This window comes from Cherax quadricarinatus, chromosome 33 (genome assembly GCF_038502225.1).
Source record: "Cherax quadricarinatus isolate ZL_2023a chromosome 33, ASM3850222v1, whole genome shotgun sequence".
NCBI lineage: Eukaryota > Metazoa > Arthropoda > Malacostraca > Decapoda > Parastacidae > Cherax > Cherax quadricarinatus.
In genome coordinates, this window is record NC_091324.1 from 15,043,234 (window position 1) to 15,063,763 (window position 20,530).

The 20,530-nt window shown below is 42.6% G+C and overlaps 1 protein-coding gene across 1 annotated transcript in view; it reads right to left on the minus strand.

The window, feature by feature from the left end:
• LOC138853546 (C-type lectin domain family 17, member A-like) overlaps nucleotides 1-13,323 on the minus strand; it is a 30,344-nt gene extending 17,021 nt beyond the window's left edge. The window contains exons 1-2 of the mRNA XM_070090850.1: nucleotides 13,193-13,323; nucleotides 7,243-7,309 (exon numbers count right to left, since the gene is read on the minus strand). Of these exons, the coding sequence (XP_069946951.1) occupies nucleotides 7,243-7,309; nucleotides 13,193-13,247 (122 nt within the window). The 5' untranslated portion in view covers nucleotides 13,248-13,323. The remainder of the gene's footprint in view (nucleotides 1-7,242; nucleotides 7,310-13,192) is intronic.
• Nucleotides 13,324-20,530: the final 7,207 nt, after the last annotated feature.

The following is a 20,530-nucleotide window of genomic DNA, read 5'->3' on the forward strand; positions in this document are numbered from 1 at the left end:
ATGTATATATGTATATATGTATCTATATATATATATGTATATATATATGTATCTATATATATATAATATGCAATAATATAGGCTTATACGTAATATGTTAATATAAAAATTCTTTACTCCTACGAGTTGGCGTCTGGCGCTTCACTAAGCCTCTTTTGTGTTTTTTATTGGAAAAATTATTAATGAAGAAATTATAAATATTCTAGAGACAACACATGATGCTTAATCATTTAGTTCTGGTAAATTTTCAGGTACACTGTGCCATTTTTCTTCAGTTTATCGAAAAAGCGACAATCAGTGTAATATGTTTTCTCTTTAATGTTGCTGACTTCCCATTCACTTCCCCGCTTACGCTGAGGTTTGAGCGGATTAACCAGGCTAACAACCCAATACCACCTCACCCAGCCTCCTCTCCATCCTTTTGCTTAAACAGCGGCGATTTTTCCCCATTCTTCTAAATTTGCTCAAGCTCCTGGCTCATAACATCGAATGATTATGTACGTGGATTACGAAGTGTAAATAATTGATTTTGAATAGTTTTACTTATTTTGTGATATATATGTAATATGTGAATGGATTGGAGACGACAATAGAAAGTTAGTACTGATATTGTAAATTTTGATAATGTTAGAAACGGAATATGTTTAAAGAGCTTTGTAAATAGAAGAACTACTGTTATCCACCTGAAGAGCTCATTCAACATCAATGTTAACCGAATTTGCTTAGTATCAACACTAAGTGTGTATGCATGTACGGTCCGCCCATGCATGTACGCGCGTGCTTGGAAGTGAGAATGTGTGTACACCCACACGTCAGTTTATGCACGCCCACACGTCAGTTTATGCATGCGTGTACTCACCTAGTTGTAATTGCAGGGGTTAGTTCACAGCTGGCCCCACTTCTTCACTGGTCGCTACTAGGTCACTCTTCCTGCTCCATGCACATTATCATATCGTGTGTGTGTGTGTAAGCCTTTGTTAGAGTGAGCTTGCGCGCTCGTGTGAACATGTGTGCAATCATCTATTTGAGTACGCAACAGGTTTAGCACTCTTAAAATTATGATATTAACGTGGATACACACACACACACACACACACACACACACACACACACACACACACACACACACACACACACACACACACACACACACACCTAGAAAGGAATGAGCTTTAACAACAGCCAGCACGGTTTCAGGGACGGGACATTCTGCATCACAAACCTACTGGAGTTCTATGACAGGGTGACGGCAGTAAGACAAGAGAGGGGTGGGTAGATTGCATTTTCTTGGACTGTAAGAAGGCGTTTGACACAGTTCCACACAAGAGATTAGTGCAAAAGCTGGAGGACCAGGCAGGGATAAGAGGGAAGGGACTACAGTGGATCAGGGAATACCTGTCAGGAAGACAACAGCGAATCATGGTGCGTGGCGAGGTGTCAGAGTGGGCGCCTGTAACGAGAGGGGTGCCACAGGGATCAGTCTTAGGACCGGTGCTGTTTCTGGTATTTGTGGCCCGGTGGCCTGGTGGCTAAAGCTCCCGCTTCACACACGGAGGGCCCGGGTTCGATTCCCGGCGGGTGAAAACATTTCGACACGTTTCCTTACACCTGTTGTCCTGTTCATCTAGCAGCAAATAGGTACCTGGGTGTTAGTCGACTGGTGTGGGACGCATCCTGGGGGACAAGATTGAAGACCCCAATGGAAATAAGTTAGACAGTCCTCGATGACGCACTGACTTTCTTGGGTTATCCTGGGTGGCTAACCCTCCGGGGTTAAAAATCCGAACGAAATCTTATCTTATCTTATCTTAACGATATGACGGAAGGAATAGACTCCGAAGTGTCCCTGTTTAATGGATGATGTGAAGTTGATGAGAAGAATTCAATCGGACGAGGACCAGGCAGAACTACAGAGGGATCTGGACAGGCTGCAGACCTGGTCCAGAAACTGGCTCCTGGAGTTCAACCCCACCAAGTGCACAGTCATGAAGAATGGAGAAGGGCAAAGAAGACCACAGACAGAGTACAATCTAGGCCAGAGACTACAAACCTCACTCAAGGAAAAGGATCTTGGTGAGTATAACACCGGCACATCTCCTGAGGCGCACATCAACCAAATAACTGCTGCAGCACATGGGCGCCTAGCAAACCTCAGAACAGAATTCCGACATCTAAATAAGGAGTCATTCAGGACCCTGTACACTGTGTACGTTAGGCCCATATTGGAGTATGCAGCGCCAGTTTGGAACCCTCACCTAGCCAAGCATGTAAGGAAACTATAGAAAGTGCAAAGGTTTGCAACAAGACTAAAGGCTAAAGGATATGTTCTACGAGGAGAGGTTAAGGGAAATCGACTTTACGACACTGGAAGACAGGAGAGATAGGGTGGATATGATAACGACATATAAAATTCTGAGAGGAATCGACAAGGTGGACAGAGATAAATTATTCCAGAGATGGGACACAGCAACAAGGGGTCACAGTTGGAAGCTGAAGACTAAGATGAACCACAGGGATGTTAGGAAGTATTTCTTCAGTCACAGTATTGTCATAAAGTGGAATAGTCTGGGTAGTTATGTAGTGGAGGCAGGAGCCATACATAGCTTTAAGAAGAGGTATGATAAAGCTCATGGAACGGGAAGAGTGACCGAGTAGCGGCCAGAGAAGAGGCGGGGCCAGGAGCTGTGAATCGACCCCTGCAACCACAACTAGGTGAGTACACACACACACACACACACACACACACAGGAGACAGACATGAAGCATTAAACTACAGACCAGTGTCACTGACATGTATAATATGCAAAATCATGGAGAAGATTATCAGGAGAAGAGTGGTGGAACACCTAGAAAGGAATGATCTCATCAACAGCAGCCAACATGGTTTCAGGGACGGGAAATCCTGTGTCACAAACCTACTGGAGTTCTATGACATGGTGACAGCAGTAAGACAAGAGAGAGAGGGGTGGGTGGATTGCATATTCTTGGACTGCAAGAAGGCGTTTGACACAGTTCCACACAAGAGATTGGTGCAAAAACTGGAGGACCAAGCAGGGATAACAGGAAAGGCACTACAATGGATCAGGGAATACTTGTCAGGAAGACAGCAGCGAGTCATGGTACGTGGCGAGGTGTCAGAGGGGGCACCTGTGACCAGCGGGGTCCCACAGGGGTCAGTCCTAGGACCAGTGCTGTTTCTAGTATTTGTGAACGACATGACGGAAGGAATAGACTCTGAGGTGTCCCTGTTTGCAGATGACGTGAAGTTGATGAGAAGAATTCACTCGATCGAAGACCAGGCAGAACTACAAAGGGATCTGGACAGGCTGCAGACCTGGTCCAGCAATTGGCTCCTGGAGTTCAATCCCACCAAGTGCAAAGTCATGAAGATTGGGGAAGGGCAAAGAAGACCGCAGACGGAGTACAGTCTAGGGGGCCAGAGACTACAAACCTCACTCAAGGAAAAAGATCTTGGGGTGAGTATAACACCAGGCACATCTGAAGCGCACATCAATCAAATAACTGCTGCAGCATATGGGCGCCTAGCAAACCTCAGAACAGCATTCCGACATCTTAATAAGGAATCGTTCAGGACCCTGTACACCGTGTACGTTAGGCCCATATTGGAGTATGCGGCACCAGTTTGGAACCCACACCTAGCCAAGCACGTAAAGAAACTAGAGAAAGTGCAAAGGTTTGCAACAAGACTAGTCCCAGAGCTAAGAGGTATGTCCTACGAGGAGAGGTTAAAGGAAATCAACCTGACGACACTGGAGGACAGGAGAGATAGGGGGGACATGATAACGACATACAAAATACTGAGAGGAATTGACAAGGTGGACAAAGACAGGATGTTCCAGAGATTGGACACAGTAACAAGGGGACACAGTTGGAAGTTGAAGACACAGATGAATCACAGGGATGTTAGGAAGTATTTCTTCAGCCACAGAGTAGTCAGTAAGTGGAATAGTTTGAGAAGCGATGTAGTGGAGGTAGGATCCATACATAGCTTTAAGCAGAGGTATGATAAAGCTCACGGTTCAGAGAGAGTGACCTAGTAGCGATCAGTGAAGAGGCGGGGCCAGGAGCTCGGACTCGACCCCCGCAACCTCAACTAGGTGAGTACACAAACACACACACACACATACAAACAAACGCACGCACGCTCGCGCAGATAACATTAAACTAGATTGTATACTTTTGGACTGGCGGAAGACTTTATGGCACAGCTTTGTACAAGAGAATGGGACAAAAGCTAGAGGAGCAGGCACAAGCTCTGGGGGCAAAGGTTGCATGATTTACACATACTAATAATAATAATAATATCTATTTCTACAAGTGCATATACAAGGTATACAGGCCTAGGTGACATCAATGACATACTACTATATAGAATGTTGCTTGTTATGTAGAGCATTTTGGGCACATTAAGTCAGTTTTGTTCCAGGATGCGTCATTACAAACAGTTGGACAGTCAACTGCCCAACCATAAGACAGTTGACTGGGAAAACTGAGACCCCGAAGTAGGACCAGAAACATGGAAAGCAAAATTTTTGGAACTAATGAAGAATGCTCTGAAACAACATGTGAAGAACACCAGAGTGAGGGGGAGGAGGAGTATGAGCCAGCGTTAATTGATCTGGTTTTTACGCAAAATGTATACGATGAAACTGAAATTTCTTATAGGGAACCAGTATGCACCAAAAATTATGTAGTACTAAATTTTTAGTACCTAGTGGGAAGGAGAATGCAAGTAGAAATAAAGGAATAAACAGAAAATGGGGCTACAGAAGGGTGAAGTATGATAGCCTGAGAAATTTTATGATAGAAGTGAAACGGGAAAGGGAACTGGAGCGTAAAGCTGTTCAAAAACAGGATAGAAGTAATCGAGTCAAAGTGCCAAGAGGCAAAGAAAATATTCATACCAAGCATGAATAAAGGAAACAGTGGAAACCAGAGAAAGTCCATACTTGAAACAGAAATGTAGAGAGGGCAAAGGATGATGTAAGAGCAAATAATTCTGCAGAAAACAAGGCAACAGGAGAGCTAGAAACAAATATTTATGCATGTATAAGAAGGGAAGCCGGAAGATAGCTGGAAAATGAGGTAGCATCAAAGGCCAAAGCTGAACGAAAGTTACTTCACGGTCACATAAGAAAAATGATGGCTAAGAAAGACTGAATGATAAAACTGAAGACAGAGGAGCGAACACTGATGGAGAATTTCAGATGTACGTGAAGAGCTTAACAAAAGATTCAAGAAGTCTTGACAGAAGAAAATTGAGACTTATGAAAGACTTCTACAAGAGCTGGATGTAACAAAAGCAGTGGAACAAAACCAGAACCACACTGTGACCCAATATCAAAGGTATTCAAGCAATCTCTTCAATCAGAACTTCTGCTAGAAAATTGGAAAAAGGGTAAGTGTGGTCCCCATTTATAAAAAAATAAGTTGACAGACAAGAGGTAATGAAATACAGGCAAGTATCTCTTAACAGGTATATACTGTTAAAGGTTACGGAGAACATACTTAGGAAAAGGATATTAAAGTACCTGGAGAAAACAATCTTTAGAGATGGAAATATTCTTTCTTACGAATTTACTGGAGTACTGTGACAGAGTCACAGAAATAAAACAAGAAAGACAGGGGTAGATTGCGTCTTTCTGAATTGCAAGAAAGCATTTATGCAGAAAAACATTAAAGATAAAAATAGGCAGGGCTAAAAGGGAGAGTGCTCCAGTGGGTCAGGGAGTACCTGAATGAAAGAAGGCAGAGAGTAACAATACCAGATGAGACATCAAAATGAGAGAAAGCAACGAATGGGCTTCGTAGGAATCATTACAAGAACCACTGCTGTTCCTGATACACGTGAACGACCTACCAGAAGGGATTGAGCTCTGTCTCTGTATGCTGACGATGTAAAACGAATGAGAAGAATAAGAACAGGAAATAGCAATGATAAACTCCAGGGAGACCCTATCACACTGTAGATTTGGTCAAACACGTGACTTCTCGAGTTTAACCCAAGGTCATGGAAATTGGAAAAAGTGAGGGCAGACCGGACACAGAGTAAAGTATGAGCAGAGAGAAGTTGCAATTATCAGAAAATGAAAAGGACCTGGGGACAGTAGTGGTGCCAAGGGAATCAGATGCCTCTATAATCTCTATCTGCCCCCGAAATCACCCCAAATAAAAATAATAATGATACTTCAAATTCTCTTTCCCTCCCAGACAGATTGCCATTTCGAAGCTTATTCTATATAGAAATTCCAGCGCTGACCCTACCTTAAGAATACCTGTAAAAAGGCTTCCAGGGGGGTCAATGCCCTCGCAGCCCGGCCCCACACCACTCCTCCCACGGGATCAAGGCCTGATCAGCCAGGCTGTTGCTGTTGGTTACACGCAATTCACCGTACGAACCACAGTTACGATGGTCAGAAACTGATTGCCTGGGAATAAATATAGCACCATATCGGCATATGTCCACAATTATACATAAACCGTATGACGTGAGGGGCCTGTGATAGATTAGCAAAACTCATTCAGGAATTCAGGAATTCTAACAAAGTCATCGAGTACGCAAACCCAGCATGGAGCCCACACCTGGTCAGCACGTGCAGAAGCTCTGATTAGGTCCAAACTTTGCAACCAAATTAGTACCCCAACTAAGAAAAATGCACCACGAGGATAAGTTCAAAGAACGGAGCCAGAAGGCTTTTAAATAAGGATAAGGAAAGACATACAATCAAGAGGAATTCATAGGGCCCATAAGGACAGTGTTTGAATCAAGAGGACCAGGTTGAAGGGGACACATGTGGAAGCTGAAGACAGATAATCCATGACATAGGTTAGTCATTGAGTACGCATGGAGCCCACACCGGGTTGTAAGGAAGTATTTCTTTAGTCTCAGTGTGGCTGCAAAGTGGAATGATTTGTATGAAGTAATGGTGGAAACAAGGTCAATAACCAGCTTTAAGAGTAGATATGATAAGGCTCAAGAGGCCAGAAATCGGTGGCGCCAATCAGATAATTATTAAAATTATAATTATGGGAAGCACTAAACTCGTAGGATTATACAGCTCCTGTGGGGGAAGGATGGAAGGTATTCAGGCTTAATCCAAGGAACTGGAACACAGATCCAATTCCCTAGATCAAGAGCCCATCACCGTCAAGGAATCTCTCTTGAAGGGGGGTCCCAATCAGAGACAGACACAGTCAAGTGCTATGTGTGGATATACTCACCAGTTTTTCATACTCTCTGAGAAGAAATAACAAGATGTCCCGACGGGTATGTAGATTCCTGGGCATTCTGCAAGAAAAAAAAGAGTTCCTTTACTTCATCTTTAACATTTAGTTATTGGAAGGGGAGGAATGTAGGTAGAAAGACTCCAACTCTTGGCCTCGCAACTTGACTTACGACCAACTTAGGTCATGTGCATCATCTACATCTTTACACGTGCCTACTTTGTCACCTTTCTCACCCTCTACCTTCTATCCACTAAGTATTCCTATGTCCATCCGAGTACTTTCTTTGCTACCTTTGCCTGTCCTTAGAATTTATGTGGTACTATATCAGATCTTTTTATTACCTCTTTAAAGTCAAAAAATTTAATATCCATCTGCCCTAGCTGAGTGTGTAAAGTGCACCCTGTTGCTCTTCGTTTCCTCCTGGTTAAAAGTTGATCCATGTCTGGCCTGTCATGCACAAAAATATACACTAGTTTCCTGTTATCAGTAACTAAGACACACTAAGAATAATATTGAACCCAACGCTGATTCTTATGGAACTTCGCTAGTTATTCCAGCATCATATTTCATCCATTATAGTAAGCCTTTAAGCCTTTTGTTGTTTATTGATCACAAATTCCTTATCAGTGCCAATACTTTTCTTGTTACCTCGGCAAGCTTCTCCAGTTTACCAAGTAGCCATTATACAACTGTTTCAAACATTTTCAGCATCAGTATGAAGTTTGTAAGACATAACTTTATATTTCTGAAGTCATGCTGGTGTTCTTTGAAGAACCTTGTGCTTTCTACATGTTCAATAAGTTCTCTTCTTATAATCTTCTCTTATAAACATTAGGGCATAGCTGTAGTTCAGGGTTTCCTGCTTGTTTTCTCTAAAGTGGTAACATTTGCCACGTTTCAGTCTGGTACTTTAACAGTCAATAATGATTAGTTTAAGATTTGTGGGTGTGACTTTTCGTAGCTCCTCATCAGCTCTGAGTTCCTTCTCATAGTATTGTTGGGATATCATCGGCACCTGATGCCTTCCATGCATCAAGTTCCATCAGGAGTCGCCGTTTAGTGTTTGATATTCCCTCTTAGTTTTTGCCCCTTGCTGTGTCTGTCCTGTAATCATCTGAAAAATTACTGTGGTATCATTTGTTACTTTTCTCTTCGTTATCATTTCCACCAGGTTTTCTAAAAGTAGCACACAGTGATTGTTTGCTACCAGGGTTGCGTAGTTGAAATCGTCTATCACTTGTTTAACCATTACTGTTTAACCATTACTTATCGCTGCTGAGTAGGTTCATTTATATTCAAGTTTAGATCTTCGATTATTTGGTGGCAGGTTCTACGTGACAGACATTGACAAAGACCTTGGGACTTTTCAGAATCACTGGTGCAACAATATAAACTAGGAATCATATTGTTGATGGTAGTCAATATTGACAAGTTGAAGAATAAGATACACTTGAGTATCTTTATTACCAAAATGTTTCGCCTGAACAACAGGCTTCTACAATCGAATGCAGGGGATTATAATTTGAGAAATTATAACAGTCTACAACGAACATTAATTCAAATCTTACTTCGTGTTTTATAACAAGTATTACTTCCCCACCTGGTTTAGCATCCGTAATCCCATCGGTTGACTTGATTTTCACATTCCAATGAAGTTTTGTATATCTTTTACTTTTTAATTTAATTCCTGGGGTTTCTTTGTGTGCATTATGCACCAAAACTGAATTAACAACTTCACTAAATTAACTAAATTTAATTTAGCTTAATTATTCCTAGGCTATCTTAACTCATCCTAAAGTCAGTTAGTATTTCATAGTAATGAAATACTGTGAATTAATGTGATGATATTCAGACTTATTTTTGTAGAGTTATTGTAAGAATGCATTCACACAGATTGTTGGTAAAATGATCGTTGTTTTATATGCCAAGACTGGAAGCTTGCCTGAAGTACAGCCTTTTCGTTTCTTTGATGTGCTTTCCTTCCTAGCCAGACTGTCTCTTGGAAGGGGAAGAGAAGAGATCATGTGAGGTAATGGGAACTGAAGTGTGGTGATTGTCTTCAAAACTAGGTGGCGTTCATGAGTATGAGAATGACTCTATTCGGATTGTTAACCTAAAAGGATTAGTAATCAAAGAAAACCATGAAGTGTGAAATAAAAATAATGATGATAATAATAATAATAATAATAATAATAATAATAATATAACGTGCTTAACCAGATGAGAGCTCCACGCAGGCACTGCTTAGTTTAACATATGCTGTGTATGGAGCCCTAAAGGATAAGTCCTTGAAGGTTGGTCTTAGATTCGCTAATCTGTGTGTGTGTGTGTGTGTGTGTGTGTGTGTGTGTGTGTGTGTGTGTGTGTGTACTCACCTATTTGTACTCACCTATTTGTGGTTGCAGGGGTCGAGTCCTAGCTCCTGGCCCCGCCTCTTCACCGGTTGCTACTAGGCCCTCTCTCTCCCCACTCCATGAGCTTTATCAAACCTCGTCTTAAAACTGTGTATGGTTCCTGCCTCCACTACGTCATTTTCTAGGCTATTTCACTGCCTTACAACTCTATGACTGAAGAAATACTTCCTACTATCTCTCTGACTCATTTGTGTCTTCAACTTCCAATTGTGGCCTCTTGTTTCTGTGTCCCCTCCCTGGAACATCCTGTCTTTGTCCACCTTGTCTATTCCACGCAGTATTTTATATGTCGTTATCATGTCTCCCCTGACCCTTCTGTCCTCCAGTGTCGTCAGGCCGATTTCCCTTAATCTTTCTTCATAGGACATTCCCCTTAGCTCTGGAACTAACCTTGTCGCAAACCTTTGTACTTTCTCTAGTTTCTTGACGTGCTTTATCAAGTGCGGGTTCCAAACAGGTGCTGCATACTCCAGTATGGGCCTGACATACACGGTGTACAGTGTCTTGAATGATTCCTTATTAAGGTATCGGAATGCTGTTCTCAGGTTTGCCAGGCGCCCATATGCTGCAGCAGTTATCTGATTGATGTGTGCTTCCGGAGACATGCTCGGTGTTATACTCACCCCAAGATCTTTCTCCTTGAGTGAGGTTTGCAATCTTTGGCCACCTAGCCTATACTCTGTCTGTGGTCTTCTGTGCCCTTCCCCTATCTTCATGACTTTGCATTTGGCAGGATTAAATTCGAGAAGCCATTTGCTGGACCAGGTGTCCAGTCTGTCCAGGTCTCTTTGAAGTCCTGCCTGGTCCTCATCAGATTTAATTCTCCTCATTAACTTCACATCATCTGCAAACAGGGACACTTCTGAGTCTAACCCTTCCGTCATGTCGTTCACATATACCAAAAATAGCACTGGTCCTAGGACCGACCCCTGTGGGACCCCGCTCGTCACAGGTGCCCACTGTGATACATCATTACGTACCATGACTCGTTGTTGCCTCCCTGTCAGGTATTCCCTGATCCATTGCAGTGCCCTTCCTGTTATATGCGCCTGATGCTCTAGCTTCTGCACTAATCTCTTGTGAGGAACTGTGTCAAAGGCCTTCTTGCAGTCCAAGAAGATGCAATCAACCCACCCCTCTCTCTCATGTCTTACTTCTGTTATTTTATCATAAAACTCCAGAAGGTTTGTGACACAGGATTTGCCTTCCGTGAATCCGTGCTGGTTGGCACCTGTACTCACCTATTTGTACTCACCTATTTGTGGTTGCAGGGGTCGAGTCCTAGCTCCTGGCCCCGCCTCTTCACCGGTTGCTACTAGGCCCTCTCTCTCCCCGCTCCATGAGCTTTATCAAACCTCGTCTTAAAACTGTGTATGGTTCCTGCCTCCACTACGTCATTTTCTAGGCTATTCCACTGCCTTACAACTCTATGACTGAAGAAATACTTCCTACTATCTCTCTGACTCATTTGTGTCTTCAACTTCCAATTGTGGCCTCTTGTTTCTGTGTCCCCTCCCTGGAACATCCTGTCTTTGTCCACCTTGTCTATTCCACGCAGTATTTTATATGTCGTTATCATGTCTCCCCTGACCCTTCTGTCCTCCAGTGTGGTCAGGCCGATTTCCCTTAATCTTTCTTCATAGGACATTCCCCTTAGCTCTGGAACTAACCTTGTCGCAAACCTTTGTACTTTCTCTAGTTTCTTGACGTGCTTTATCAAGTGCGGGTTCCAAACAGGTGCTGCATACTCCAGTATGGGCCTGACATACACGGTGTACAGTGTCTTGAATGATTCCTTACTAAGGTGTCGGAATGCTGTTCTCAGGTTTGCCAGGCGCCCATATGCTGCAGCAGTTATCTGGAGTTTACCTGGAGTTTACCTGGAGAGAGTTTCGGGGGTCAACGCCCCCGCGGCCCGGTCCGTGACCAGGCCTCCTGGTGGATCAGCGCCTGATCAACCAGGCTGTTGCTGCTGGCTGCACGCAAACCAACGTACGAGCCACAGCCCGGCTGATCAGGAACTGACTTTAGGTGCTTGTCCAGTGCCAGCTTGAAGACTGCCAGGGGTCTGTTGGTAATCCCCCTTATGTGTGCTGGGAGGCAGTTGAACAGTCTCGGGCCCCTGACACTTATTGTATGGTCTCTTAACGTGCTAGTGACACCCCTGATGTGTGCTTCCGGAGACATGCTCGGTGTTATACTCACCCCAAGATCTTTCTCCTTGAGTGAGGTTTGCAGTCTTTGGCCACCTAGCCTATACTCTGTCTGTGGTCTTCTGTGCCCTTCCCCTATCTTCATGACTTTGCATTTGGCAGGATTAAATTCGAGAAGCCATTTGCTGGACCAGGTGTCCAGTCTGTCCAGGTCTCTTTGAAGTCCTGCCTGGTCCTCATCAGATTTAATTCTCCTCATTAACTTCACATCATCTGCAAACAGGGACACTTCTGAGTCTAACCCTTCCGTCATGTCGTTCACATATACCAAAAATAGCACTGGTCCTAGGACCGACCCCTGTGGGACCCCGCTCGTCACAGGTGCCCACTGTGATACATCATTACGTACCATGACTCGTTGTTGCCTCCCTGTCAGGTATTCCCTGATCCATTGCAGTGCCCTTCCTGTTATATGCGCCTGATGCTCTAGCTTCTGCACTAATCTCTTGTGAGGAACTGTGTCAAAGGCCTTCTTGCAGTCCAAGAAGATGCAATCAACCCACCCCTCTCTCTCTTGTCTTACTTCTGTTATTTTATCATAAAACTACAGAAGGTTTGTGACACAGGATTTGCCTTCCGTGAATCCGTGCTGGTTGGCATTTATACTCCTGTTCCGTTCCAGGTGCTCCACCACTCTCCTCCTGATAATCTTCTCCATAATTTTGCATACTATACACGTCAATGACACAGGTCTATAGTTTAGTGCCTCTTTTCTGTCTCCTTTTTTGAAAATGATAACTACATTTGTGTGCGTGTGTGTGTGTGTGTGTGTGTGTGTGTGTGTGTGTGTGTGTGTGTGTGTGTGTGTGTGTGTGTGTGTGTGTTTGTGTGTGTGTGTCAGTTATTCATACAAACAAGTAGCCCTTTGTATTAAAGAGCAGTGGATGGTTGGAGGAATCAACTAACGGAATAATGAATGGAAGAGCATTTATAGGGATATGTGGCCCGGTAAACAGATGAACGACCTGGGGAGAACCAGTTTAGCATACATTATATCCTATGGCGCTTGTCCAGGAAGAATCATTCCCTCAACTGTCTTTTAGTCAGTAAAATAATAGGAAATACCACAAAAAATGTTAATTATAGTAATTGTCAAAGCTTCTTGTCACATCTGAACCTGTAAATTTTCTCAAAATGTGTCAAGTGCTCGGATTTCAAAATCCCACTAATGATGAGAAAGTTCAGTCCTTCAAGTTACAAAGTGCAGTTCTTCCTCGCTATCTATAAATAAGATAATTCAATAAAAACAAAAAAGAAAAGAAGGCTCTAATCTATGATATACATGCTGCCGAACTTGAAGAAAGGAGAAAAACTTGCCATCTATGGCAGCCACAGCGACGACCGTCGCTGCCAACACTACTAGCGTCTTCATAGTCTGGAGTCACACTGGTGCTCTTCCTCACTCTGCTGGGGCTTTTATAGCCTCGTATTCGAGAAGGGTGGATGCAAACATGGAGGCCCGACCTAAATATAATTGGAAATGATAAATGCTAGAAAAAGCGAATGTGGAAATATTTAAAAGCAGTTGAATGGAAAATAAAAGCAAATATGAGAGTAAAAGAGTACATACAGTAAGTTAAAAGAAAATATTTTCGAAGGTGTAACGCCAACATGTGGTTTAAAAAGTGTTTGTTATAAGTGTAACTTAGATGTGGGTGATACAAGGTTACGTTGGTAAGGTTTGTCAGGAAACAGGACAGGTGTTTCCTGCAGCGGGTCTTCAGTCGTATGATGACTCGCAGCAGGGGCTTTTGGTCATCTAACCGAGGCCTTCCGCTGACTTACCGGTCCATCCCTTTTAAAATTCCGGTTATGATTATAACCATTTATTAAGAGGTATCTCTCTCTCTCTTGATACAAGGGCGTCAAACTTTCACATCACTCAGTCATAAGTGTATCATAAAGTGGACAAGATATGGATGGATAATTATTTATAAAGTATTTATTGGTGGGTTCTTGAGTGCAGGTGCCAGTTAATTCTACAGTACTCCAGCAGATGCTGCTGTATAGCCCTTGTGGTTTAGCGCTTCTTTTTTATTATAATAATGTTGAGTGCAGGCGTCAACTCTTGCCACTTCTTAACAGCTCCAGGTAGTTAAACTGAGGCGGTGCACCCACAAGTGCTGGGAAAATATCACATATATCAAAAGCTGATCTTTTATTAAACACGTCGTTTCACCTTTAAGAAACTTTTTTAAGTACTTCATAAAGCCTCTTATTGATGAAGCATCGTATTTAATAAAAGGTCTGATTTTGCTTTAAGTGTTTTAGTCTACCAATCTCAAGTACCTACCACTGACGTAGCCTGCTTATCCAGTCATAAACTATAATATGCATCAAGACATCGTTCACCGCGAAATGACGTACACTAAATCATGAATTTATCGTATAGTTTATCAATAAAGGTTCGCACGAAGTCACGTCTGTTGTGGCTAACAAGTGTAAATCAGCTGATTTAAGTCACGTGACCTCAAAACCTATATGGATTCGTGAATGTGATTAGATTTGTACGAAAGTAAATGGGTGGTTGAATGTAAGGGCAAACGGATGTTAAATGGGTGGGTGTATCAGATGGATAAGTGATGGGCTAGTAACCCAAGCCAGCCCACCTCTACCTGTATATGGAAAGGGTTACGTGAACTGTTTCTACAACAGTACTAGTTTAAAAATCTATGTATAGAGCTGAGTTACATACATTTTTACACTATAGAACCATCATAAAAAATCTTTCAACTTGAAACTGCACCCATTTAATTAATCAGTGAGGGAGTGGACAGAAGATAATATTTCGAGGTGCCTTTATTTCAAAGTTTCGACACCACAGAACAGGCCCAGGGCATGTTTAATTAACATCACATTATTTCTGGTAAAAACTACTCTTGGAGGTAGTTAAGGTGTTCGGTGTGATACTCATCCCAAGATTCTTTTCTCTGAGTGAGGTTTACAGCCTTTGACCCCGAGCCTGTACTCAGTCTGCGGTCTTCTTTGTCCTGCCCCAACATTCATAACTAGGCACTTTTTGGGATTAAACTCCAGGAGTCATTTGTTGGACCAGACTTACAACCTGTTCAGATCCCTTCCTGAGCCTCGTCCCGTTGTGTTTTCCTCAGTGTCATGTCGTCTGCAAACAGGAGCCTCTGATTCTATACTTTGTCATATCATGTCATTCACACATACTGTACAAGTAACAGCACGTCATTCACACATACTGTACAAGTAACAGCACCGGCCCGAGGACTGACCCATGTGGAACCCCACTCGACACATGCTCCTGTTCCGACACCTCGTCACGTACCATCACTTGTTGTTTCCTTAGTGTTTATGTGTGTGTGTGTACTCACCTATTTGTGGTTGCAGGGGTCGATTCACAGCTCTTGGCCCCGCCTCTTCGCTGGTCATTACTAGGTCCACTCTCTCCTGGATCCATGAGGTATGTCGTACCTCTTCTTAAAGCTTTGTATGCTTCCTGCCTCCACTACATCACTCTCCAGATAGACCAGGTGTGTGTACTCACCTAGTTGTACTCACCTAGTTGAGGTTGCGGGGGTCGAGTCCGAGCTCCTGGCCCCGCCTCTTCACTGATCGCTACTAGGTCACTCTCCCTGACCCGTGAGCTTTATCATACCTCTGCTTAAAGCTATGTATGGATCCTGCCTCCACTACATCGCTTCCCAAACTATTCCACTTACTGACTACTCTGTGGCTGAAGAAATACTTCCTAACATCCCTGTGATTCACCTGTGTCTTCAGCTTCCAACTGTGTCCCCTTGTACACATGTGTGTGTGTGTGTGTGTGTGTGTGTGTGTGTGTGTTTTGCATAAAATATTTTTATTAACGTGAGCTTTGAGTGACCTACATGGTCAAAGAGATATAAAAATACCACCACCACCGCCACTGCCGCCGCCGCCGCCACCACCACCGCCACTGCCGCCGCCGCCGCCACACCACCGCCACCACCACCGCCACCACCACCGCCACCACCACCACCACCACCACGGCCACCACCACCACCGCCGCCACCATCACCGCCGCCGCCACCACCACCACCACCACCACCACCACCACCACCACCACCACCACCACCGCCGCCGCCGCCACCACCACCACCACCACCACCACCACCACCGCCACCACCACCACCACCGTCACCGCCGCCGCCGCCGCCACTACCACCACCACCACCACCACCGCCACCGCCACCACCACCACCACCACCACCACCACCACCACCACCAAAACCACCACCACCACCATCACCACCACTAAAACAACCACCACCACCACCACCAAAACCACCACCACCACCATCACCACCACCAAAACAACGACAACAACCGCCGCAGCCGCCACCACCAACACCACCACCAACACCACCTGTTGCAACCCCTGAATGGGTTGCAATGATTATCATGTATATATATAATTATTACCTTTTCATTTAATTTTATTTTGCTTATATTTGCGATAATAGCTAAATCGTAAATGTATTGCTTTATATTGTTATTTGACGTAGTTTCCTTTGTTAGGTAGGATGTTACATATTATGTGCTCAGTTCAAGTCTTGATTGTCTAACTACTATAATTATCGCTCTTTGCTCGTTACTCTGCCGGCTTCTGTTTCTGAGCTGCAGCAACCCACGGAGCTATCACGTGATCGAGGGGGGGGTGTCCTCACCTCGCCTGAAGTATTCGGTCTGCTCTAGACTCTCTTGGTGGTTGGACAGATTGTCTGTCTCATTATTCTTGTTAGTTCTGTAGAACTCTGTTCACAGAACCTTGTATAGACTTAGTGATTTTCGACGTTGTACTGAGGTTGTGTCTCTCATAGACACTCTGAGTAACTCAGGTCCTGAACTATAGCTTCTCACCTAATTTGTACTGGTTTCTGTGTATTATCACAGTCGGGGATTTTCTTATGCTGAACTTAGATTCAGTAGTATGGGAGTTTTGTAACTTTTGTGGAGGATCTGCTGATGGTCCCTACTTAGTGTCGTTATATTATCTCCTTGTTCCTGATTCTGTGTCGCAGTTGCTTGTTGTATTGCTATTGGGCTTAGCATTCTTTTTGTTGTTCAAGCAGACTGTTCTGGTTGCCAGTCGGTCAAGAAGTTAGTTTATTAGAGGACTTTGTCAGTCACTTGTTTAAGTCTAGTCGAGTCGTGAGACATAGCGAACTACTTAGAGCACTTACACACACACAAACTTGTACATATTTGTAATATCTTGTTAAATGTTAAATGTACCAGACGGTACTTAAGAATGATAATGTGATATGTGCTTTCAACACAATAATACTGTAAACGAGAGAAGTGATATTATTTTGATTATTGTGATTAATTTAATTTAATTTAATTTGATAATATACCTCTAGACTTAATAAATTTATTAAATTTTAATTTCTCTAGTTAGTAGCCTACCAGTTGTAATCCTGAAGCACTATTGAATAATACTGAATTCTAATGGATAATTGGACAAGGATACTGACTACTTGTTACGAAAACCCAGTAACAGGCTGGATGCTAGAAAAGCAGTCCTTTCTAGTATTCACTGGAGATCTCTAAGCTTTTAGATCGCGTTTTTTGTAACAAATGGGGTCTGTCCGGGATGCTCTTGATCCAAGGTGTTGGAGAAATTGTTCAGTTTGACATACTAGTAACTTTATGATCAAACACTTTGAGTACTTTCCTAATCTGAAGACTTTGAGTTTAGTCTTGTACAACATACCAGGTGGATGTATGTACTTGACTGAGTCTCTTGATCCAAGGAGATGGAAATACTGTTTATGAGTTCTAGCTCTAAGACAACCAACACTAAAATTCCCATCAGGATTATAGTTTCCAATAATCACTCTCTCGTAGTACAATTATTTTCGTGATGTATGCCAAAGTGAAACAGTTAATTGATACTCTGACTTTGTCTGAGTTGAGTACATTAAAACTTCAGACGTGTTGGCAAGTAGCCAAATATCTCGGTGTGACGTATAACAGGAATTACACCGCAGAAACTGTCAGAGCTTTAATTAAAGATATGTTGTTTCCTGCTCATACAGAGATGACTGATTATGATTCAGATTCAGAAAGCCTAGTGTCACAATTAGGAAGTATGACTCTATTTGATGAAGAAGAAAGAGCAACTAAGGCAGAAGTGAGCCTAGTGTCTGAGCCTAGTGTAGCTCAGTTCTCGCTCACACCTTCCCTCCTAACTGTTAGCATGACACAGCCTAATACTAGTACAGTGTATGCTGCACCTGTATCTACTTATCCTAGACCAGATCTAGACTGTCTAGAGACGGCTGGACGAAGTGTCCGACCTAAGGACCATCCAGACCACGTTAATTTCCCTACTCCTCCATTACCCACTGGTCCTATCTCTCAGGAACAGTTTGAGAGGTTGGAACGCCTCATTATGTTGCAGACTGCACAAATAGAGGCAGAGAGGAAATTGAACGAAGAAGATTTCCAAAGAGAAAATGTTCGTCTGGGAAGACAACAGACTGATAGATCACAGGACACATTTAATGTGCAGAAAGCTGCATCCATGGTTCCTAAGTTTTTTGAAAGTGACTTAGACACCTATTTTGATGTGTTTGAGAACCAGGCACGTGCTATGAACTGGCCACGTAAGCACTGGGCTACTTTGTTGCATACAGCTTTGACAGGAAGAGCTCAAACTTGTACTGCTGCTTTACCATTTGCTGAGTACATTAGTTATGACGCTGTCAAACAAACTATTCTAGAGACATATAACTTGTTACCTGTAAGTTATCAAAGAGCATTTCGTACGTTACAACGACGACAAGATCAAACTTGTGTAGAATTTGCTCGTGAGAAAAAAGTTGCTTTTGAGAGATGGTCTAGAGCTGCCAAGTGTAACAACTACAACAGCCTTGTTCAGTTGTTACTACACGAAGAGTTTAACAACTGTATGCCTGCTGACATACAAGAATATCTGATCGATCATACTACCTCGGATATTCTGGAAACTGCAGCATTAGCAGACAATTACGAGATTTCTCACAAACTTGTACATACTAAAAAACAGAAAAACAAGGTGTTGCAACCCCTGAATGGGTTACAATGATTATTATGTATATATATAATGTATATTATCTTTTCATATAATTTTATATTGCTTATATTTGCGATAATAGCTAAATCATAAATGTATGACTTTATATTATTATTTGACTGTTATATTGTTATTTGACTTATGTTGCTAGGATGTACATAATATGTGCTCAGTTCAAGTCTTGATTGTCAAACTACTGTAATTATCGCTTGTCGCTCGTTATACTGCCGGCTTCTGAGCTGTGCTGTCCACGGGGCTATCACATGATCGAGGGGGGGTGTCCTCACCTCTCGTGAAGTATTCAGTCTGCTCTAGACTCGCTTGGTGGTTGGACAGATTGTCTGTCTCATTATTCTTGTTAGTTCTGTAGAACTTTGATCACAGAACATTGTATAGACTTAGTGATTTTCGACGTTGTACTGAGGTTGTGTGTCGCTTAGACACTCTGAACATCTCAGGTCCTTAGCTGTAGCTTCTGACCTAATTTTGTACTGGTTTCTGTGTATTGTCACAGTCGGGTTTTTCCTATGCTGAACTTAGATTCAGTAGTATGGGAGTTTTGTAACTTTTGTGGAGGATCTGCTGATGGTCCCTACTTAGTGTCGTTATATTATCTCCTTCATCCTGATTGTGTCGCAGTCGCTTGTTATATGGCTATTGGGCTTAGCATTCTTTTCATTGTTCAAGCAGACTGTTCTGGTTGCCAGTCGGTCAAGAAGTTATTTTATTTGAAGACTTTGTCAGTCACTTGTTTAAGTCTAGTTGAGTCGTGAGACATAGTGAACTACTTAGAGCACTTACACGCATACACAAACTTACTTGTACATATTTGTAATATCTTATTAAATGTTAATGTACCCGACGGTACTTAAGAATTATAAATGTGATATGTGCTTTCAGCACAATAATATTGAACTCGAGAGATTGATATTATTTTCATTACTGTGATTGATTTAATTTACTTTGATAATATACCTCTAGACAACTTAATGATTAATAAATTTATTAAATTTTAATTTCTCTAGTTAGTAGCCTTCCAGTTGTAATCCTAAAGCGCTATTGAACCATACTGAATTTTAATGGATAATTGGACAAGGATACTGACTACTTGTTACGAAAACCCAGTAACAGGCTGGATGCTAGAAGGGCAGTCCTTTCTAGTATTCACTGGAGATCTCTAAGCTTTTAGAATCGCATTTTTTGTAACAAATGGGGGCCTGTCCGGGAGGCTCTTGATCCAAGGTGTTGGAGAAATTGTCCAGTTTGACATACTAGTAACTCTATGATCAAACACTTTGAGTACTTTCCTAATCTGAAGACTTTGAGTTTAGTCTTGTACAACATACCAGGTGGATGTATGTACCTGACTGAGTCTCTTGATCCAAGGAGATGGAAATACTGTTTATGAGTTCTAGCTCTAAGACAACCAACACTAAAATTCCTATTAGGATTATAGTTTCCCATAATCACTCTCTCGTAGTACAATTATTTTTGTGATGTATGCCAAAGTGAAACAGTTAATTGATACTCTGACTTTGTCTGAGTTAAGTACATTAAAACTTCAGACGTGTTGGCAAGTAGCCAAG